The sequence below is a fragment of the Urocampus carinirostris genome, chromosome 12 (genome assembly GCF_059441175.1).
Source record: "Urocampus carinirostris isolate Australia breed hairy pipefish chromosome 12, RoL_Ucar_1.0, whole genome shotgun sequence".
NCBI lineage: Eukaryota > Metazoa > Chordata > Actinopteri > Syngnathiformes > Syngnathidae > Urocampus > Urocampus carinirostris.
Window position 1 is genome coordinate 32,589,594 of NC_142360.1, and position 23,961 is coordinate 32,613,554.

At 38.2% G+C, this 23,961-nt stretch overlaps 1 protein-coding gene across 3 annotated transcripts; it reads left to right on the forward strand.

Annotated features, from left to right (window-relative positions):
* The first annotated feature begins 1,623 nt into the window (after window positions 1-1,623).
* On the forward strand, window positions 1,624-22,462 carry LOC148355613 (geranylgeranyl transferase type-2 subunit alpha-like). Of its 3 annotated transcripts, XR_015852249.1 has the most exons (18): window positions 1,624-1,705; window positions 1,969-2,006; window positions 2,081-2,191; window positions 3,247-3,371; window positions 4,474-4,661; window positions 6,003-6,242; window positions 7,709-7,792; window positions 8,772-8,854; window positions 8,942-9,037; window positions 10,291-10,396; window positions 11,117-11,168; window positions 11,264-11,352; window positions 13,609-13,697; window positions 13,798-13,914; window positions 13,999-14,112; window positions 14,234-14,427; window positions 18,812-18,896; window positions 19,008-19,209. XR_015852249.1 is itself a non-coding variant. In XM_088349959.1 (17 exons), exons 2-17 carry the CDS (start codon window positions 2,004-2,006, stop codon window positions 21,700-21,702), a joined length of 1,734 nt encoding a protein of 577 aa, XP_088206085.1. In that variant the 5' UTR covers window positions 1,624-1,705; window positions 1,969-2,003; the 3' UTR covers window positions 21,703-22,462. The 3 variants fall into 3 exon arrangements, 1 of the variants encoding a protein (XP_088206085.1); XR_015852248.1 differs by having other exon boundaries at window positions 18,812-19,209; XM_088349959.1 differs by lacking the exons at window positions 18,812-18,896; window positions 19,008-19,209 and adding an exon at window positions 21,554-22,462 and having other exon boundaries at window positions 14,234-14,321.
* The last annotated feature ends 1,499 nt before the right edge of the window (window positions 22,463-23,961 follow it).

Sequence of the window (23,961 nt, forward strand, 5' to 3'; positions counted from 1 at the left end):
TATTGTTTGGACTTTCAATACGTTTTCCTACAATAGGAGGCTCAAGACATATTATTTTTGTTATTTTTTTAAGAATGCATTCGAATTGATTTTTTTTCATTTAGTTTCATTATTTTGAGTTCAAACCTTTTAGTACAGTACCACAGTAAAATGTTTGAAATCAAAATAATCAATGATTAAAAAAAATGTCTTGGGCCTCCTATTCATAGTATTATCAAAGGTCCCTGCAGAGCCAATGTCCTCAGGCAGGCAGGTTCCGTTTTTTCCTTTTTTGCAATGATCTTTACTCTAGAAATTGGTTTCCTGTAGATTTTGGGTGAATTATAATCATCCCTTCCAGACAAACTTCTTGAGAAGTAAAAACGTTTAAAGTTAAGTGGATTTGATTGCGCTGGAAATTATTTGAAGAAAATATACAGAGCTAGTTTTCTCTATATTTGAGTTGAATCATGTATTCAAACTAATGTTTGATTTGGACAATACTTGGACTGTCCTTAACGTCGTCTCATTTTCAGTAAACGTAACATCTCGCTATCACCTTAAATTCCACGAGATGGCACTAAATATCTGGTTTTATATTTGAAGTGAGCTCTTGAACCAAGCTATTACTGAAATGGTGAATACTGCACATCCTTCCAAAATATCTTTCCATACTTATGTGTCACTTGTTTTCGGCATTTAAATGCTTCTGTTGGGTGATATTATTGGCAAGTATATTATTTTCCATTGCTATGCAGACGACACTCAAATGTATCTGCCAATTGAGGAAACTGCTTCATTAAATTGTGGAAATTTGCAGGCCTGTATCACTGAGATAACAAAGATGGACATCACTTAATTTATTGTGCCTCAACCCTGAAAAAAATAAAATCTATTGGTCCAGCTCAATGTTGTGACTTGTTCTCAAACACTGTTCTGAACCTTGATAAATTTAATAACAGCCATGAAAAATAATATTAGACCCAAATCTGTCGATTCAGTTACAAGTTAAGAACATTCCTAGAACAGCCCTCTCCCATTCTTTCAACATTGTAAAAATGAATTATATACGGTCCCAGTCAGATGCTAAGATTATAATTCATACGTGTGTTAGCTCCTGTCTCGATTACTTTAATGTACCACTCTCCAGTCTCGCGATGTTAAACATCAAAAAATTGCAGCTAGTAAAAAGAAATGCTGTTGCAAAACTAGGACAAGAAAGTTTGACCATATTACCGTTTTTTTCTGAACTGGATGGTTCTTTACTAAATTACTCACTGGGTAGCAATGCAAGACGTTACGTTTGGCGTAAAAGCAGCACAGCTCATCAACCTCAACACACCATCCCCACAGTCAAACATGGTGGTGGCAGCATCATTATCTCTTTGTTTTCCTTATATCCTCACTGTAAAATGTGGACAAAAATGGTGTAAGATATAAGACAGCCTCTAAGGGCATGGAGCCGTGGAGGTTGACAGGTAGGTTACTTTAACGTTGATAATGAAAGAGTTGTGTTTTAATCCCAGTTTTTATGTACAGTACATCATATTCAGTAAGTACACTGCATTGTTTTGACATCTGGTTTATTCCCTCCGCTAGATGGCAGTAAAAACACTTGAAAGGCGTGTCGGTGACGTCATTTAAAGGAGACGGAAGTAAACGCGGATGACTGTCATGAACCAATTTTCCATTTAAAATTGCCTTTAGACAGCACGGTGAAAACAAGGTGCGTGTTTTTCGGGATTATTTACCTTTATGTCTCTCTTTGTATTTCATGCAAACAGCTTTGAGTAGAAGTGTATTTGTTGTTGTTTTATTACGAATGGAGCTTATTGGGATGCTTTTAAAAATTGATCAAGTGTGCACGGACCTCATTATTTTCCTATGTTACTTCATACTTCATATATGTTTTTTTTATGAATTAAACAGGGGTCTCGTTAAATATCTCTCTCTTTTTTGTTGTGTCCTGCTAAATATGTGATTTTACAGTTTTTCAGGATAATATCTTTCCCAAACAGTATAACATGGTGAGTGATGGATTTCTGCCTGTTTGTCACTATATCATATTTGCATATGACGTACAATTTTTAATTTTTGACAGCACGGGCGAGTGAAAATAAAGTCAACCGCCCAACAGGAAGAGGAGAAAAGAAAGGAACGGGAGAAGAAATTGAAGATATACACAGCAGCGCGAGATGCGTGTTTTTCAAAGGTGCTTTTTGACAAAAGAATTTGAGTTATTGAGGATTTACACAGTATTTTATTAGATATTCGTTCGTCCACAGCAGCCCTATCGTGTTGAATGTATCTACTTTCAGGGTGATTTACTGCAAACATATTTTCCTTATAAATTTTTCATAGAGCTTTCAACCTCAATAACGAGAATGAAAACCCAAACGTTTGTATTGTGTAACTTCTGATAGGAACTGTAGCTTCTTGGGCGTGATGCACTTAAAATATTATTATTTGTAATCTTATAATGCCTATTTAAAATAATGTTCTGTATTTTGGATTGACATTTGTTGCAGGCCTAAATAAATTTTAACCACTGTGTAAACGGCGTTCATAACTCTATTAGGCTTTTGTGAACATCCCAGAAACGCACATCTCACCCTTCACTTCTTACACTGAGTAAATGTAACTTTTAATTTGCAAAATGTGGAATTAATATGAACTTTTTAGTTTACAGTCAAGTCAAGTCACATTTATTGATATAGCCCTCAATCACAAAAATGTCCCTAAGGACTGCACAGGATTACAATTACAAAATTGCACAATTACCTGATCTTAAACCAGCATGCGGGCAAGGAACAACTCAAAACCCTCAGTGTGAGGAGAAAAGAGAAACCTTGAGAAAGGACCTCACATGTGGTAATCCCCCTTCCAGGATTGACCAGGGTGAATCACCATTAGCATTACTGTACACAGAATAGTAAAAACTAGGTAAGATGTTGAAAATGTCCGGAAAGACCATGACACCGACGCAGCTTCCCATCTCTGCCAGCTCGTAAATGCAGGGGTTGACATGCTTCAGGTCAGACGCTGGTCGGCTGAGTCATCTCAAATCATCTTTCTCCATGCACCAAGAGGCTCTGTTCGTAAACTTATTCTGAGCAGATAAAACTAAACTGTGTTTACTTTTTAATTTTCAAACTGCTTACCTTTTCCCGGTACTGTTTTACCAATAGTCACAAATTAATTCACCCATCAAAGTGACCCGCAATAAGTAGTGAGGGAACACTAATTGCTAAAATGTATATGTGACAGAGGAAGGAAGGTATTTGTGATGAAGAGGCCCTACACCTGACCCAGCAGCTGCTATCATCGAACCCTGATTTTGCAACCCTTTGGAATTATAGAAGAGAGATCCTCATGCACCAAGAGGCGGTCAAGTAAGCTTGTCTAGACTTCTGAAATTGTTTTCATGTGTTCGAAGCAGTGTCTGAAATAACGTCTGCCCAGACGCCCGAGGCGTGCATCTTTTACGTCGGGCATACAACTTACAAAACGTCTCTGCCTGGGTGGCCGACAACTTTTTAAATTTGTTTTACAAACAAAACGTTTTATTCCGATTTCGAAATCTTTATGCGTTTTGGAAATTTCGGAATTTCGGTTCGTTTGGCAATTTGTATACTCTGCAGCCAATCAGAATCCTGCATCGAATAACTTCTTGCTTCCGGACTTTCCCCAGCGTTATAAGCTCACCCATTTGCATATCATTTTCCAAAGTAGACGAACATAGAACACAAGAAAAATGGATAAGTGGTTAGGAATTGTTAAGATTTGTCAATTTGATAGTGCTCTTACTCGTGGTATTGCGGTAAGACATTTTCCATTGTGTGACGTCATTACGCACGCACCATTTTTCGTTTTGCTAATTGTTGATTGCCATGTTGTATTGAATGGAGCCGTGTTCTTGTTTGCTTGCTGTTGAGGAAAAAATATGCTTAAAGGCTGAACCACAATGTCCTGCTTTTCTTCTCACGCATGAGGAAAATGTACACTCTGACATATCCTTACCAGGAATCAAGCTAAAACCTCAGCCCCAGAAGAAAGATTGAAAAGAAGCGAACAAAATTTATGACGCTAAAAAACGTAAACGTACATTAAAAGCATCGTGAAAAGAGGAGTTCACAGGGTTTTTAGCAGACCAGGCAACGCGAACATTGCATGAATGAAGATGAGTAAATACAGGTGATGGCATATGGAAACCAGCGATCTCCTATATGCAATGAATGTTCTAAGTATTTTTATAATAAACTTAATTTTAAAGAGTTTTTCTGTTGTATATTCAGAATATCAATCCCTAATACTTTGCAACAATGGGTTTATTTGCGATTAGGCGTCTTATTGTGTTTCAAGTTGTGAAAAATGGGGCAGGCAACTTTTCAGAGTTTTCTGCCCTGGTGTCCGGTAACTTTTTGTCATGAGTTTCAGACACTGTTTTGAAGTCATGGAAGGTGACTCAACAGGTTTAATATCATGTGATTTCAGAGATGAGATCGAAGTGCAAAAAATGTACCAAGTTGAGCTATCTTTTCTGGAGTCTTGCCTGAAAGTCAACCCAAAGTCATACGGCAGCTGGCACCATCGGAGCTGGGTCACGGAACGGGCGCCTGGAATGGATTGGGCCCGAGAGTTGAGCCTCTGTGACCGCTGCCTCAGCCTGGATGACCGCAACTGTGAGTATCGCTCTTTAAAAGAAAGATCATTCACACTTACAGGATTTTTCATAGTTGAAATTGAAGCAGAGGCGGTATCAATTTCATGATTTGGTAGTGATGGGAATTCGGCTGTTTTAGACGATTGGCTCGGATTACCAAAAAGAGTGAGCTCTTTCGGCTCCCAAACGGCTCTTCAGATTTTTGTTGTTCCTTTTAATCTGTATGTTATCAAGGATATTGTAACATAATGCATTAAAACAAATTAATAATTTTGGAAAAAAGATGTATAATATTACTATGTATTATAATGGCTATTCTTTTATCATGCTACAGTAAGATTTTAACTTTTAATAATTTATTATTTTTGTATTTTTTTATTGTAACTTTTATTCTAGGCAACTTTAAAGTCAAGCAACATGGAATCCCAGAAATACACATGACACAACAAAATGTTAATTAAAAATGTTTACTTTTCAGTGCCACAAAAATAAACTACAAAACAGATTAAAAGATTAAATATCTGAGATGTCTTGAAAAAAGAAAAACAAAATATACATAATATCAACAGATGTTGGTTGGTTGGTTAGTTGGATCCCTTAACTACGAGAGTCCTAGGGGAACTATTTCCTGTGGTGTGTCTTGGGCAAGTACATCCTGGTGGTGTCCATCCTTCTACAAGCCGAAACTAAATCATACAATACAAAACAGTTTTAACTTTTTGTATACTAAATTAGTTTAAAGTCAAACAACAATAAATCCATTAGAAGAAATAGTACTTGGCTATTATTCCTATTGAAAGTATTTATTTTTAAATTAATACATTTATTTTTACATTTTGTTTCGAAACAAGTGGATGAAATGATCCCTTTTATAAAGAAATAGACTATAAAACACATCTTGCGCAGGTAAATGCAACAAGTTAAAAAGGGATTGTGTATTTCAATCTATTTTCCTCATGTATTACTGAGGTATTAGATTTAAAACTTTCTATCGGCATTTACAAAAAAATCATTTAGATCAGTCAGCTGTTTTGTCTTCTTCCAACAAATGTGGCCCACTACCCAAAATGTTTGCCAAACCATGCTCCAAAGGATCAATTATTAATTCAAGAAAAGTCAATAAAAATAATAAACCAATAAAGAAACACTTTGAAAATGATCCTTGGGTCCGCACTCTAGTTAATGCCAGCAAGGAGGGCCTGGCTGGGCTTAATGGCTTACAGTACTACAGATAATTCCTCCTTTTTGTTGTTTTTTACCCAATACCTGCAGGAAAGTAGAAAAATCTGGCTAATTAATTAGGGTACCCTGCCTTTGGCCATCTGACACAGTTTTGGCCATGTCTCACTGTCTCCAACAGTTCACTGTTGGGATTACAGACGGATTGTGGTGAAGAAATCCGCCGTCCCAGCGAGAAAGGAGTTGGAGTTCACCGATCGTCTCATCAGCTCCAATTTCTCCAACTACTCCAGCTGGCATTATCGCAGTACCCTCCTACCTCTGCTCCATCCGCAGTCCAACTTGGGGTCCCCATTGGGGTCTTTGCCTTCCTCACTGCAGACACACTCCCATCGCGTATGTGAAGAGCAGCTGCTCAAAGGTAAATCGTCTGAAGACCGTCCAGATGGTATTAAATAGCTCCCACCCATAGGGGGCAGCCTGACTCCAAAATTGAAAGATGTGTCATGCAGCTATGTCTTGGACTATTGCAGGCAAAGAATATTGCTGACTTAAAAAAAAATCCACCTACACCGTTCTAAATGAGTAAGCACTGTACTTTATTAAAGTGGATTTATTCCACCGAAGACAAACGGTGCATGTCAAGAGAAAAAGTGACTGAGACTGTAATGCCTTACAGTAATTTCCCACTATTCGCACCATTGGAGCAGTGGGAATTGTGGAAAGCCCTTAGTAATTGACACCCCTTCCCTAAGTTTATAATTGACTGAACATTGCCGGTTCAAATTATTAAGACAAACTTTTTTCTTTAGAGTACCGCATGGGTCACAAAACAATGATTTCTAATGAAATTAAAACACTAACATTGGTCATTCAGAAAAGCAGTGGAAATCCATCCCTACATTCATTTTGTCCCAGTTGTAGTCTCAGGTCAGAAAACATTTTTATACAGGAAAACGTAAAACAGAAATGAATATTTCACCTCTGAGGAAATCCCAGCCATCTCCGGGCAGTGGGCAGGGGACACCCTGAACTGGTTGCCAGCCAATCGCAGGGCACACGGGGACAGACAACTCGCTCGCTCAGTCACACCTAGGGACAATTTGGACCAGCCAATTCACCTGTAATCCATGTCTTTGGAATGTGGGAGGAAACCCACCCAAACACGGGGAGAACATACAAACTCCGCACAGTAAGGCCGGTAGCTGGATTTGAACCCACGCAGGAGGTTCCCACGACCTCACAACTGTGCCGCACACGCGCTAACCACTGCGCAGCCGTGCTGCCCTCTTTGGCATGTTGCTCTCCCTAAAACAACATCAAACAGGCTCAGAGACCGTTTCTTCCCCAGGGCCTTAACCATCATTCCACAAGTGCGCAAAACTATGAAAATACATTTGTAGCAACTTATTTGGGAATTTTGGTTGCTGCTATGTTACTGCACTACCTTTCACTGCACTTCACTGATAATATGTGTATCATTTGCCCTCATGTTGGTTTTAGATGAGGGGATGGTGTCATAATAGTCTGTAATAATAGTTTGCAATAGTCTTTGATCTGTGCAGCCCTTTGAGACTCTGTGATTAAGGGCTATACAAATAAACATGACTTGATTTAACTTGCGCTACTGTCACAATGCACTGTTCTTTCATTGCATCTGTAAAACACTACTTTGTGCAAATTTTGCCTATTTATCCCGTCAGTCTTTTCTTATTTTTCTCTTTAAAGTATTTATTAAATTTTTACCCTGGAGTGCCATGTCCAATATCGTTGCATACAAAGTTTCACAACGCTGATTAAATGAAAAAGTGATTGACACTTTGTTTAACTAAATTTAAATATTCTAATATTACTGGTCACTTTGACAGCGTCATTTTTTCTTCTCAGAATATGAGCTTGTGCAGAATGCTTTTTTCACCGACCCCAATGACCAAAGCGCTTGGTTCTACTACCGTTGGCTGCTTGGCAGAGGTATTACTTTTTGAGCATGCTAATTTGTATGAAAGTGCATATAATTGGATGTGTTTGGAAAGGTTTTAAAGAACGTGCTTGAAAAGTGGGCATGTACTTGTCAATATTTGAAGTATGCATGTCAGTTCGTTTGGATATGTTGCACCATTTTTTTTTTTATTTTTTTTTTGTGCATGAGTTCAACTCCCTTTGGGAATTGGAATGAAAAGGAAGCAAGGTTTGCTGCAGAATCCATCGTCTTAATACTATTTGTGTATGTTTTGTAATTTCAGTTGTGTGTTTAGGGTTGGGGTATAAATAAATTATATTAGCAATAAATTAATTTGATGACTTTGTCATTTTAAAAATGGACAGTTTTATGGTATGTTACTTTTTTGAAATGAAGGGTTGAAATGCAATGGTTATTTTTAAATGACTCGGACATGCTGCTAATTTTCAAGCTTTAGTTAGTCATTAGTCAATTAGCAGTCAAAGAAACGGTATGTTTTATTTAGCGCCTCCTAGTGGTAAAGAAAGCTTAACTTATTTAACAAACAATATGATTAAAAAGAAAACATGGAACTATGATATAAAAGTACACTTTTGAAAATACTCATAGGTCGAGAAGTTTGCCTTTATTATAAATAAGATGAGCCTCACCTAAAAGGAGCTGACATTATTGTCTGCCATGTTACTGCTAATGGTACCCAATAACCTAAGCAAGATACTATTTTTTTTTTTGCAGTGTACTGATTCAAAGTCTTGTCTAAATAATGTTCAAACGATGTATTTTTATTTTATACAGCTGTCTTAAATTTTCGTCAGGTGCAGATTTTTGATTGAAAGCAATTGTAATTGTCCCGATAAAGTGTGTGTGTGTGTGTGTATATAAATAATATATGTGTGTGTGTATATACACACACACAAAAAATAGCACATGTTCAGTATATTTAATTCTGATGGTCCCAACTTTACGCTTGCGTCTTTTTTTGTGAAACAGCTGAGCGTAAGGAGATGATAAGTTGTATATACATCAGCCGAGAAGAAGAGACTGTGGCGGTTGCCTTTTCAAGACCGGTTCTGGTGGGTTATTTATTTACTTACTTACCTAGTCATATGTATATTACAGTGTTGCACATTTTTGTTGTTGCCCCACATGCTTTCATGCAGGCGCTGCCCGGGGACCTGCTCCTGATGCTTGATGGGCAACCGCAACAAGTTGACTGGAGGAGCGTCCACCCAATATTCAAACACAGTCCCGTCTGGGTATCCTTTTGTTTCCAAGTTCTGATTTTCCTGGATCGATTTTCCCAACAATCCCATTAATATTCATGTTCGATATTCAACAACTCCTCATGTTAAAAAAAATCAAGGCTAGACTTGACTCCAAGCACTTGCGTCTTTTTGGCTACCTCAGAATCAAAGTGTGAGTTGGTTAAAGTGCGAATGCCTGTTGATAGGTGACTGATCCAATGTGTCTCCCGGCAGCCTGAAATGGCCTCCAGCTTAGCTGACCCTATTAAGACGATGGATACTACAGCAAGCTTTGCTTCCTTCTAGTTCTAATTCCCGCAAGAGCCCATTTTATCAGTTAACTAGTCGGGCCTAGATTAATTAACACTGATGAGATTGTCTGTGTCATGTGCCAAGATTGTTCACCCTGCCGCTTTCACAAAAGGACTTTTCCTTTTTTTTTCTTTAAAGTTTTCAGGAGCTACCAGCACAGAGCTCCTTAGTGTTTACTTAAAAAGGCAGACAACTGATGTCTTTTGGGAGTTATAACTTTTGTGTGGTGCAATTCTCTTCGTGATTTGTTTACAGGCCTGCTGCTAGGAAAAGCCTGGAAAATATAAGACCAAATACCCTTATCTGTTTCCCATTCTGTTTAAGCGGATTGGTTTCTTGGTAAGAAACCATTACTGCCTTAAGGACATTGGTTATAATTCTGCCAAATATGCCATGAGAGTGCTATTACCCACTGGTTGTTTACACATTGGATAGGGCATGATTGGTTGGTTTTATATTTGAGGATGCACTAAAGGCCTGCCATTTTTAGAGCAATAGACTACCATAGAGACTACTTCACGCCCCCATCAAAATAACGGCCATTGGCTGCAATGTTCTTCCAGCCTGTCCTCAGTCACTAGTGGTTAGAATGAATTGCACTTCAATAGGCCAGAACTGATGAGGATCAGTTCTGTGAAAAGTATCTTCCTCAGCCTACTAATAAGCAAATTGTCAGTGGGGCTGAATAATTGTCTTTGGAAGGACAGTGTAATGGAGAATACTTGAACCATTCAGAAGTTGTTGTGCGTCCCATTTGTGGCTTAAAAAAAAAAAAAAAAACCTTAAATCGGGTCACTCTCACTGTTAATGAGCAGACTCCGTATGCAGTCTCATGCAAAGAGGCTCAGGTCGCTTTTGCGCTCCTGTGATCAATTGGTTCCAGTTATCATTCTCACATTTTGAACTGAGTTTTTTTTTCCGTTCCTGCAAAACTTTTCTTAAGCACAACTCAGATATGCAATCTTCCTCCTGGGTCCATCAGTGACATCTCTGATGAACACAATCTAATGGTGCACTGGTCTGAAAAAAACATCCGTCGAGACTGCGCGCTGTACACTGGTGAAGCAATGATTGTATTCATCCATCTCTTTAGGACCAAATGATTAAAATGGACTAGCGCACGGAGAGTGTGTCACATTGTTAACCGAAGCTAAGGCTCTTCTATACTCGTAAAATAGGTGTAGTTGTGACCAGAAAGGAAAATTTAATTCAGGAGTTCAAATAAGAACTTGTGCTATTCTTTTCTATCAGAATCTTTTGTAATTTCAATTCCCATAACTCCTTTAAAAACATTTTACAGAGATGGAGGTGTGAAAAAAAATCATCTTTTTAAGTTGGTGCCAACATATAGTTAAGTGTTTGGAGGTTTTGAATGCTATACAATTTTTAAATTTGTCAAAAAATGGCTGATCTTGCTGTTTGTTATAAAGTGACACAAATGGTTACGATTCTGCAAACCAAAAATGCCTGTTATTCATATGTATTATTGTGTCAAAGGAGAAATAAGTGTTTTTTTTTCTCTTTTTATTTAGTTTGAATTAATAGTCTGCTTAAATTGCTTACCAACATTGTACCTACTAAAATGCACCACTGATTATTAAATGAGAAAATGCTAAACACTTAATTTGTTCACTTGAGATTTTGTTCAGTAGATGAGTTAAGTTTCTGCTAATCTGCTTTTATAGAAGACATAAAAAACTAAACCAAATAACCACCTGTTTTAGCCTACTCAAATTTAAGATCATTGCGAAACTTTCAAAACAAAGTTCCCTTCCTCAGGTCGAAGTGAGAGCTGGTGTCGGGATTCTGCCACTGATCAGGAGCTTTTCAGGTAATTATTTGTTTCATGATGAAAGTGCCACTTTCACCCCTCTAGAAATGGTTTTAGAATTTTTAAAGTGTTGTCTTGTCTTTTTTTCCCCACAGGAGTGAACTCTCTGTGGAAAAGAGTTCCGTTTTGCAGTCTGAGTTACAATCATGTAACCAGCTGCTAGAACTGGAGCCGCTCAATAAATGTAAATGCTTTTAAATGCCATTTTTTTGTGCACGTGTTTCATGGTGCTGCAATGTCTTACTTGCCATTTGGTACGGTTTCTCTCTTGGTGCTGTCCAGATCAAGAAATAATAGATAGTTTTTCAAAGCACCTTGTGGCAAGGATGCAGTTTACAATCTGAGGAACTTTCATCGTAAGGATGAATGTATCCTGACACATTTATAATAGTCCCGCGGTATTGAAGTAGAGGAGTTTTGAAGGAGACATGCAATTTTAGGTTCTGTATTTGATGTTTGTCTCCACTAGTAACCTTTTTTCTAGATTTATTTACTACGGCATAGTTATTGTATTTGCTGGGGTTAGTAAGAAAAAGCCTGGTCATGCAAAACTAAATACTCAACTACCTCTTTTATTTTGTTGTTTTGTAATTATTTTCTAGTAGAGTTTTTCATTATTTGTAGCAAATTTAACTTCTAAACAATTTGCCACCCATGTGTTTTTATTCATTATTTTCCCCCCACAATTTTTCAAATAAAAAATAACATATGTTGATGTATTTTTTGCATATTAAAATTTTCGGGTGTTTATATAATTCAGTGTTAAAATCCACAGCGTTAGTTGTTAAATTATAAATTACAAAGGGTGTCAGTTATTTGTAGCTTATCTCAGAACAGAAGCTGATTAATTGACAATTGACTTTTGGGGATTCAGTGATAGTTTCATACTGTGGCAGACTTAGCATTGATTTTTCTTTTTTCTGTCCAAGGCTGTGACTTTAGGACACACTCTGATTGATTCTTAACAAAGAGGTTCTGTAGCAATAATTTTGTCCCCAAAGTGTAATTAAAGTTCGATGTTGAAGTTGTCATCCTGCAAGTTCTCTAATCAGAATGGAAAACGTGTTTGTCCTCTTCCATCGTCCGAATATTGATCCTTTCACAGCAACTTAGAATCTTCCTTCAGCCAAATGACAGTCGAGAAATGCAGACTGCATTGAAAAAAGGATCTTATTGAATAAACTCCCCCTCTGCGGAGACATCTCTCTGGCAAATTAATTTTCACTATATCAAAGTCATACTTCTGCAAGTCCACATTTGGCTTCAGATATCAGAGGGCAGTTTTGTTGCAGATGGACTCAAAGCCTATGGTGCGGGCCACCCCCCAAAGAAGAGGGCAGAGTCCATCAGGTTTTCGTTATTGGTCCCCGGCCAACCACATCTGGCTTTTGGTTCATTTTGGAACTGGCAGTGGTTGCGTTCAATTGCTTGTGTGTATCTGAGTTTTTGTGTATTTTGTAGAGACCTTGGCTCAGGTTATATCATATCCTACACTGCACCTGGTTTCAATTCCACATGGTGTGCTTAAAAATTGTGACATTTGAAATGTAGAAATCAGAGTTACAAAATTGCCAAAGAAAATGACTTAAATTGACCTATTCACAGATAACAGATAAGGTGAGGTGTGTAGTTTGAGGTGATGTTGAAAGTAGAATATTTTCTCTATTATGTGTTAACAATGCCCAACTTAGTTCAAAGAGCTCTTGTGTCTTTTTTCCCACCTAGCTTATCTGTTTTAATCGTTGTTTTAGCAAATGCGGTCGGGGGACAAGGGGGAGACTGGTCACATGCTTGTCACCGTGTTTAATTTTTGTTTGTTAGTGTAGCACGACAATGGTTGAAGTAGGAATAGGCCTGTTTCCGGTACAGTCATAACACCAATGCAACCCCCCAAAAGGATGCAAAGCATAAGTGCATTAATTTCCCTTAGCAGTTTGCTATAAACATGGTACCATTCTTGAAAGTCACTGTTGGCTCTCCTGTTTAGCCACAAACATTTAAAAAAATAGTCACACCAGTGTTACCAGTAAAAAGATTACCTTAAAGGTGGCCGCAATTTGAAATGTTCTACTTGCTGATGCCATTTTTCTTGCTGAAATCAGCAAAGGCAGCCTCTGTCAAGCTACTTGTGGGGTGCGTGCAAGTACATGTCTATCTTGGATGCACCTGAATAAACCCTTTTTTCATCTTTTGGGGGATTTGGGTTGGAATTTGTGTTTGAAACCGTCCTTTTCTTACTTTCACCATTTTCATCAGCACGCCCATAAAATCACTGTCCTTGACAAAAGCTTTTTTATTATTATTTGGACCTAGAGTAAGGATAAAAAAACAATCATTTTATAGTATTGTAATTGGTACTTCTTATCATTTTAGTCATTTGGTGTTGATTTTCAGACCCATCGAATACATATGGCTCAGTGTATTCTGTTTTTCCCTGCAGGGTGCTTGCTGACCATTATCCTTTTGATGAGGGCGCTAGACCCCCTCGGCTATGAAAAGGAGACGCTCAATCATTTCCAAACTCTCAAAGTAAGCGGTAGCATCTACAGCAATTTGATATATGTTCTGTTAACCGGCAATATATTCACACACTGCACGCTGAATTACCCACACCCCTCGGCCCCCTCAGGAAGTGGACTCCATGCGCTCGGCCTATTACAGCGACCTGTGCAGCAAATTTATGATCGAAAACACCATTTTGAAAATGGAGTATGCTGAAGTGCGCGTCTTCAGCGTCTCCGAAAAGGTTTGCGCGTAACAACTCTCGGCACTTTAGTCACTACGGGGGACGATCGCGCAATCAATTCTGGCTTCTTTCCACATCCAACAGAACCTGACCACCTTGTGCCATTTGGACCAGCTGCTCCTCATCACTCACATGAATCTGTCCTCTAACCAGCTGCGTCGTATTTCTGCTCAGTTCTCTATGTTGCAGTGCCTGGAGGTAAAAAATCAAACAACTTCGATATGTGTCCTGTCGGGGCAGTGCTCACTATTTACTTTGTTTTTTGTGTGTGTGATTTGCAATATGTCTCCTTCCACTTCATGAACCTCCACACTTGTAGGTGTTGGAAGCTGATAACAACGCCATAGATAATTTAGAAGGAGTCTACCGCCTACCCAAACTGGAGGAGGTCCTCTTGAAGGATAACAGTATCCTTCCTACTTCAGCATTTGCCACTTGAGAAAGTCGTAGTGCTCCATCACACAATTTTATTTTCAGGGGAGGGTAAAAGGAGCTTATCACGCCTGAGAGGAGGTAAATACTCACCTTTTAAAAGTAAAAATATTGCACTTTTATACCTATGACACACATGCAATTCGGCTATGATGTAAAGAGGTGCAGCAACTCATTGTTAGCCATCTTTTATTAATTGGTATATTTTTTAAAATTTTCATTAGAGGAACATTGTCAAATTTATCACCGACTACTTTTATAATTATCCAATCATTTATTTCACCTTTAGGATTACAATGTCTCAATAGTAGGTATTTGTCAGGGGAAAAATATTTTACATGGATATAAAATGTGTATTCTTTTCAATTGACAAATACATAGTGTTGACCATATATTTGCAAATATATATATATATATATATATATATATATATATATATAAAACGTGTATATATATGTTGTGTGTGTGTGTGTGTGCATATGTGTTTGTATATGTATATATCTATGAATATGTTCGCTTTACTTTATTTTGGAAAAATATTTTTTCTCAATATTGTGACGTGTAAGAGCCAACTAGTTGGTAACTAAAATATAATCCGTTTCTTACAATGATAATTTGAACTACTGATTTGTTTTAAAATTTGGGCATTGACATTAAAACGCATACAATTTATTTGATGAATCCACAAAATAACAAATGTTTTTGAATTTAAAATTATTTTTGGATGCTCTAAACAGTTTAAAGATACAAAGTTAGGGTAAGTCTTAGCACAAATAAACACAGCAACAAATTGAAAGCTACAGTACTGATAGGATTTATTTTTATATTTTTGAAACTGATAATTGAACCACACCTACGCTGCAATAAGGTGTTCTAACTGAGCTTCAAACGGGAAGTTATATTCCCTGTAGCTGTGCCTTACCTTCCCAAGTGCAAAATGTACCCATGTTAGTGAGAGATTGTGGACACAACGACACAGTTCCCTTTTGGTTAGCACAATTTCTTGTATTGCCATAACCTCGCTCTTTCAATTTGGATGTGTTTTTTTTATTCTGGTTCCGTTCCTCATTTAGAAAGAAACATTTTAGGTTCATAACAATTTTTATCTGTTTTTATGTGTTTCCCGTGAGCATTTTTTCAGTGTTTTGATGACAAATGACACTGAAGAAGCCTTTTTAGATGCAATTCAGTGAAAATGTGTTTCCCCCTTTCTTGATTTCTGTGTTTTATCACTCACAAAGGTTTCAGATCTTCGAACCAATTTGAAAATAACACATAAACAACCCCAGCAAATATGAAGTGCAGTTTTGAAATCTTCATTCCATTTATTAAGGCACCCCAAAAATCAAAAGCTATCTAGCTTTTTGTGAAAAAGTAATTGCCCCCTGAACCTTATAGCAAGTTGGGCTACATTTGGCAGTGATAGCAGAGATCAAATGTTAACAAGTTTTTCCACTACGCTGTTTGGGAATTTTGGACCACTTTTCTTTGCGAAATTGTTTCAAATCTGCCATATTGGAGGTTTCTAGCATGGACATCCCGTTTAAAGTCACACCACAGCATCTCCAGAACCTTCATTCTGTTTTATTTTTGGAGCCATTCAGAGTTTGACTTGCTCGTGTGTTTCAGATCAATTTCCCGCTGCATGATCCACACTTGAGGTTGAGGGTACAAACTAATGGCCAAAACGTTCTTCTTCAGCATCTTCTGGTAAACACTAGAATTCATTATTCTGTCGAGCACAGGAAAGTGTCGTGGTCCTGAGGCAGCAAAGCAGACATCGACCACTACACTGCCACCACCGTGCTTTACTGTTGGCATCATGTTCTTTTTGTCAAATGCTGTGCGAATTTTTTCACCAGACGTGCGGCACACCTGCCCAAAAAGTTACATTTTTGATTCATCAGACCACAGAATGTTTCTCCAAGTCTTGAGGATAATCAAGATGCTTTTTGGCAAATACAAGACGATTATTTATGTATTTTTGTGACAGCAGTGGTTTCGAACTCTCCAGTGTCTTTCTCATATAGGCGACTCATGAACACTTAACTGAGGCAAGCGAGACCTGCATGTCGTTGGATGTTTTTCGAGGTTCTCTTGTTAGCTCCTGGATCAGCCGTGGTATCACTCGTGGAGTAGTCTTAGTTGGTTCATTACTCCTGGGAAGGTTTGCCACGTTTCCCAGTTTTCTCCATTTGTAGATAATGGCTCTGACAGTGGTTCACTACAGCCTTACAACCTTGAAAATGGCTTTGTGAAGTTTTCCGGACTGATAAATTTCAATCATTTTTTTCTAATTTCCTCTGGATCTCATGTTCCTGAGATTTAGTATCCTAATTCACTTTCAGATTCAATTTAAGTAATTTTTTTGATTCAACACACGTGATGGGAATACATTCTGGTCGTTGCCTGTGGAATTGAACTCGGCCTTCCCAAAACTGTTGGTAGTTACAGTTACCTTGTGATGTGACAAGGGGGACAATTACTATTTAACCTAGGACCAGATAGGTTTTGATTTAATAAATTGAGTCAACATTTCAAAATGTAATTTTGTATTCCCTAAGGTTGTCTATGTGATGTTAATATTTGTTTGATCATCTGAAACCTAAAAAACACAGATATCAGGAAGGGGGGGCCAATACTGTACTTTTTCATGGCATTGTGGTTATATTGAGTGGGCATATCCACGAGCTGAAGCTGATGTTCTGAATAAAAAACATTGCAATAATGCTAATTACCTCCAGACAGTCTAACAAAACCGTTAGACATGATGATCTGGCTGCTCTTAAACCCACCAGGTCCTGTTATAGTCTGGTTTTATTGTACATTATTGAGCCCAAAAGCATAATCGTATTTACACACCAGAGCAATGCCAGTTATGTTCAGCCAATTGCCCATCTGCTAACAAAATTGACCTCGCAACAACCTTTTCAGGCTACGCTGTTGCCGCCAAAGAGTTATTTATTTATATTATTTTGTAAGCCCCTATTTGTATTGTTGCCCAGAATAATAAACATAAAGTCACATTAAAGTGAAAAAGTAGACCTAAATCCATAATCCATTCATGGAAAGGCATTCTCTCCTCTGTGGGGCGGTGTTGTGTTTACACGTTATCACTGTTCTCAAAGGAACGTCAACAGCATTTAATCCGCGCGCACAGTTGGCGGTGACTCAGTAAACGTTAGAATCAGGCCCTAACCTGCCAGGCTCATGGCTGCAAAGCAATTGTGAGCATCAAACGCCGTCATATATATATATATATATATATATATATATATATATATATATATATATATATATATAATATGAGAGAGAGAAATCATTTAAACTTTGTTGAACCACGCAGAACGACTTGCTTTCTGCGGAATTAGAAGCCAGACATGAACAAATGGTCAATAAGTATTTTATACCCATTTCCTAAACATCGTTTGTGTCTTTTAATGCAGGATGTTGGTTTATTTATAAATCTTCCCAAAGATGTGATTCGCTTGAGAGAGGACATCAAACAAACGGATTGTGTTCAACTAAAAAGTCCGAGATAACTTTTGGTGTTGATATAGTCTTGTTTTAATAAAGATCAGGAAAACATTTACTACGTTTACATGGGGACGGTAATACAATAGTAATATTTAGGGTGCATATGGGTGCTTGAAATCATTACATTTTAATGTTGCTTTTTTTAGGATTGGAAAATGCTAGAATTCTGGGTGAAGTGCTTTTAAACATGTGAAGTTGTTGGCATGTTTCTTAACAAGTCTGCTTAAAATTGGCTCGCTGGCCGCTTGGCTTTGCCATTGCATTTCTTTTTTTCCCCAGTGATTAATGCCTGCTGGCATAAGTTTGTAAGGCAACACTTCCGGACTCAGGCAAAGTTAAGGGGAATCCATAGTGTTTCTTTGCTACTTTTATTTCAAACTACACTCATAACCTAGCAACCATCACTCATCTAAATTACTCGTAACACAGTTCAGGGATTCGTCCAGAGAAACACATCACTAGTCATTATATTTTGACTGTTTTCTTTTGGCGAGCTGGATGAAAAAGACTGACGGGCCTCATGTGGCCCGCAAGCCATATTTAGCCGAGATCAGAATGCACGTTAACATGGCTTTCCATAATCTGAATACTGGCAAGATTCCGTTTCAATCAGGTAAATGCTTGCATCTAAACATACCACCCAATTTTGATCATTTAAAAAAAATCCACAAAGACTAAGCGACTAAGCAAGACACATTCGTCCCCACTTTCAACCTTTTAGTGTGATAACTTGTCTTCATCGGATCGCTTGAGTGCCCGCACCTTAAATTTTTGGTTTCACAAAACAAACGCGCATCATTAGTTCACTGTGGCACTGTGTCCTACATGCTTCATTTCCTCCATTATTCTTAGCGGCGATTAACGAACTCTGAAGGTTAGAAGGTATTTAGTGTACGTACAGTATATCTTTGTTTTTCTGTTTGGACAGGCCTCCTGTGCAAAGACTTTGGCGATAACAGGTCAACACAACATTGTTGAATTCACATTTTTGGAATCTTGTAAAGAAGCTGCCGGTAATGTATATTGTACAACCGTGTCGCAATTATTATTTTGACTTGGTACACATTTTCTAAATTATGGTTTAAAACATAGAAAAGTTCCATTTGATCTGTCATTTTTTCTAGAAACAAACAACAACTATTTCAGTTTGATTTGGTTTGCCCACTAAGGAATACATTCATTTTCTTCTCTTCAGCTTTCTTGCAGGCGAGTTCAACTTTTTTGCCACATTTCCTCTATTTTGAAAAGCTTAAAGAAAGCTCAAAGCACACTGCTGTCACCACCTTGCTTCACCATGGGATATAATGTGCAATGGTTTTGTTTAGATTTTTGATTTATCAGATTCCCAAAAGCTTAGCCTGATTTTCTTTTTCTGCAGAGGTGAAAAACATGAATTCCTGAGAGGATTGCGAAGAACAGACTATCTCAAAATCAGATAATTAGACTGCAGTAGTTATTAAAAAATAAGCTAGGATTTAGGGTGTTTAATCATTGTCTAATTTTTATTTGTGCCATTTTTGTGAATCAGACATTAAAGGCTTAAATCGGATTTTCCAAAAATAACCTCTTTATTTGTATCAAAGAACAATGTAACTTAAATCTACCCTTCCACCTGCGCACATTAATTTTTCTACCAGTAATTACTTTTTTCAATTTAAGTATAATTTTTACTACTTTACTGGATTAACTTGTTATTGTTGTTTTTTTAATGAGAAAACTGCTCGAATATGGAAGTATGGGGGGTATAGGGTATGTCTCTATCAGTTTTGCACATCGATAAACTGATATTTTTGCCCATTCCTCCTTGCAAAACAGCTCGAGCTCAATGAGGTTGGATGGAGCGTGTTTGTGAACAGCAGTTTTCACTTCTTTCCACAGAATGTCAATTAGATTAAGGTATCGACTTTGACTTGGCCATTCGAACACCTTGATATGTTTTTGGGTGAACCATTCCATTGTAGCTTTTGCTTTGATTTGGATCATTGTCTTGTTGGAAGACAAATCTCCGTCCCAGTCTTAGGTCTTTTGCGGACTCCATCAGGTTTTCTTCCAGAATAGTCCTGCATTTGGCTCCATCCATCTTCCCTGTCCCTGCTAAAGAAAAGCAGTCCCAATCCATGATGCTGCCACTACCATGTTTGACTGTGAGGATGGTGTGTTGAGGGTGATGAGCTTTGCTGCTTTTACGCCAAACATAAGTCTTGGATTGTTGCCAAAAAGTTCAATTTTGGTCTCATCTGACCAGAGCACCTTCTTCCACATGTTTAGTGTGTCTCCCAGGTGGCTTGTGGCAACCTTTAAACAACACTTTTTATGGATATCTTTAAGAAATGGCTTCCTTCTTGCCACTCTTCCATAAAGGCAAGATTTGTGCAGTATACAACTGATTGTTGACCTATGGGCAGATTCTCCCACCTCAGCTGTAGACCTCTGCAGTTCACCCAGAGTGATCATGGGCCTCTTGGCTGCATCTCTGATCATGTATGAGCTGAATCTTGAGGGGGGCGGCCCAATCTTGGTAGATTTACCGAGGTCTGATACTCCTTCCATTTCAATATTCTTGCTTGCACAGTGCTACTTGGTATCTTTAAATCTTGGGGAATCTTTTTGTATCCAAATCCAGCTTTAAAATTCACGACAGTATCTCGGACCTGCCTGGTGTGTTCCTCATTCTTCAGGATGCTCTCTATGCTTTAAACAGACCTCTGCGACTATCACAGTGCAGGTGCATTTATACAGAGACTTGATTACAAACTGGTGGATTCCATTTATCATCGTTAGTCATTTAGATCAACATTGAGTCATTCAGATTATATATATTTATATATATATATTTATATATATATATCTCATCTCATCTCATTAGCCGTACCGCTTATCCTCATTAGGGTCGCGGGAGGGCTGGAGCCCATCCCAGCCATTTCCAGGCAGTGGGCAGGGGACACCCTGAACTGGTTGCCAGCCAATCGCAGGGCACACAGGGACAGACAACTCATTCGCTCATTCACACCTAGGGACAATTTGGACCGGCCAATTCACCTGAAATGCATGTTTTTGGAACGTGGGAGGAAACCGGAGTGCCCGGAGGAAACCCACGCAAGCACGGGGAGAACATGCAAACTCCGCACAGGAAGTCTGGAGCTGGATTTGAACCCACGACAGGTTCCCATGACATGAACTGTGCCGCACAAGCGCTAACCACTGCGCCGCCGTGCTGCCTATATATATATATATATATATATATATATATATATATCGATCTGTGTGTGTTTGTACAAACGTATGTATAAATTTGTGTATATACGTCTACGTATACGTACATATATATATTAAACCTGGGACCTCTGAACTGGGAGGCTGAAGCGCTGTTCAGATCCATTTATCCCTTTTCTCATGCATTCATACTTTCCACCCCATTTTTACTGGCTTGGAGAACTACCACTGATTGCTGATTAGTATTGCCCTTCATAATTATCTTTAATTTTATTGAATTTGCTGGGTAATAAGGCAGTGTAGTGTAACCCATCTTTGTTTCGCCGAGATCTGAATTGCATTGTTTGTTATCTTGTGGCATTGCCCTCTGTCATTCCTGCTGATGATGAGACATATGCATCAACCCGTCTCAACAACTCGCCCATAAAAAGTTTCTCCTTTAACCCTGCACGCTCAGACATCTCCACGCTAGCTGTCCTGCGTCCGCTCGCCACCTGCCCCAAGCTGCGACACCTCGATCTCCGCGGCAACCCCGTCGCTCAGATTGCCGACGCCGAGTCCCTTTTGATGGAGCTCCTGCCTTCCCTGGTGTGTCTCCTGCTCTGATGCGCAGTCTTTAAGCATCCTGCCCGTCACTCAGAGGACGCCCCCGCCTCTGCTGGACTGTTGCAGACGGTGTGAGTGGATGATGTTTTTATTTTTTATTGTGTAGTGTCGCTTCCATTCGTTTGGCAGGAATTTCATCAAAACAGCCCCCACTCGTCTGAAGGCGGATATCAAAACACCTGTAATGAAAAGTCTGCGTTGGTTTGTGTGTTTGTGAACATGTGGGTGTGCATGAGTCCTAAGCGCTTTTTATCTCCAAATGTGTGAATGAAGGTCTAATAATATCTCCAAATGCATGCTGCAACACCTCTGATATTGGGGAAAATGGCAATTTATGGAATGTGTCAGTGTGATCACATTTTGGAATCTTTTAAGTTAAAGCAACAGTAAGGATCAATTATGAAACTTATTCGACCATGTAACAGAAGATGAATATTAAGCCCGCAAATAAAAATGGACTATCGACGTCTGTTGGCATAAATGGTCCTTTGTGTAAATATTAGAAAAATGGATTTGGCTCAGAAAATATGGCAGAAAATCCAGTATCCTGATGGTATCTCTTTCCAACCCAGTGCCGTAGGTTTGAACAGGCATCGGTGACCACAAGTTAGCTTAAACCAACAAGTTAGACCAAAAAGTAGGAATATTAGATCACAAAAGAAAATAAATATGTATCCACTTGTATGTGTCTGTCCCAAAGCTATAAATCTGACTGCTACTGAAACATTAGGTCAATCACTTAAAAAGGTTTTGCACACAATTCTGAGCTTGTACGGGTGCTAAAAATCCTTGAATATCCTGGAACTTTAATGTTCTGTTTTCAAGGTTTGAACAATACATGAATTTTGGGTAAATTGCTTGTAAATGTTTGAAATGGTTGCCTTGTTTCGCATTAAGTATGGTTAAGATTATAGCTACACTGCTTTCTTGTGGCTTGGCCATTGCATTTCTTCCATCGTGCTTAACGGCAGCTGCCATTAATTTGTATCGCATTACCCTATGACGTCATTGTGCCCTACAGTTCGCGCCAAATAGTACAGGTGGATGCTGCACCTAACTAAGGCACTATGAAATGTGTATTAGTGCAAGGATCACGTATCAATTATGGTCATGTTTATTGGGTCATTCAAAAAATTAAGGGAGCGTTTTCCATTAGCGACTTGTAGAGAGAAATAATTCCTGCAACTGAAAATGCAACTTGTATATTATTGTCATTTTACCCAACACCTATAAAGGGAGAGATTTGTCTCAAGAGTATTTACCGGTACAGACATATTTTTCTGATTCACAAATATATTTGCGATCTACTCAATTAAATAATGCAATATGTTTTGATAACGCTTACGCAAGATAACAAATTGTATATCTTCATCGCAGACAAAAAGTGCTAGAATTTGACTATGAAAAAGTGTATGAACCCTGACAATTGCTCAATACATAAAACGGTTATAAACATTAAATACAAATGTACTGAAGTTGAATGTTAAATGCATCTGAACAATATTTTGACAGCTGTTTGCTTCATCGACTGCTCTGGAAACTCCAAGTACAACTAGTTTTGTGATAAGCACTCCAAAAGAGTCACTGAACCAGAGCCTGACTGTAGTTTCATAACACTAATAGACAAAAAGCACTTTAGTGAGTACTGAAACCTCACAAGTGACCATTATAAATAATTGACTATATCAATATTTAGTTAGTAAATATACCACTAACTATAATCAAGCAATGCTAAATTACAGTTTTAATTGTATAGTGATACCGTTGAGAATAATGGTTTATGAATTTGGACATAGAAAGTGTATGTGCAATGATGACTCCCTAACATCCCTGCTTAAAGCTTATGAGCCCCTGTATTGCTATCCTACTGACATTAGATGTGGCCTTTGAAACATTTTAGAACAAGTGAAACAAGAAGAGGATGCATTGAAATTAACCTGTGGGCTTAAGTCAACCTGTTTAAATAAAACAAAAACAGTCCCTCCCCAAAGCATCCTGTTTTTTTTGTAATGCCATCCTCGTTTGATTCACAGAAGTCCTTATCTACAGTATATACAATGCATTCTTTTTCAATATGTATATAATGGCCAAAACCTAAAAAACACATCACAAGTTTAGGTTCATATTACAGCAGTAAAGCTCCTGGGTCAGTTTGATCCAATTTTATCCAGAAGTTTCTAAGGAGTCTAAAAAATGATAAGCACCATCATAAGAGCACTGAACAGGTCAGTATGACTTTTTGTCAGAAATGGATAAAAT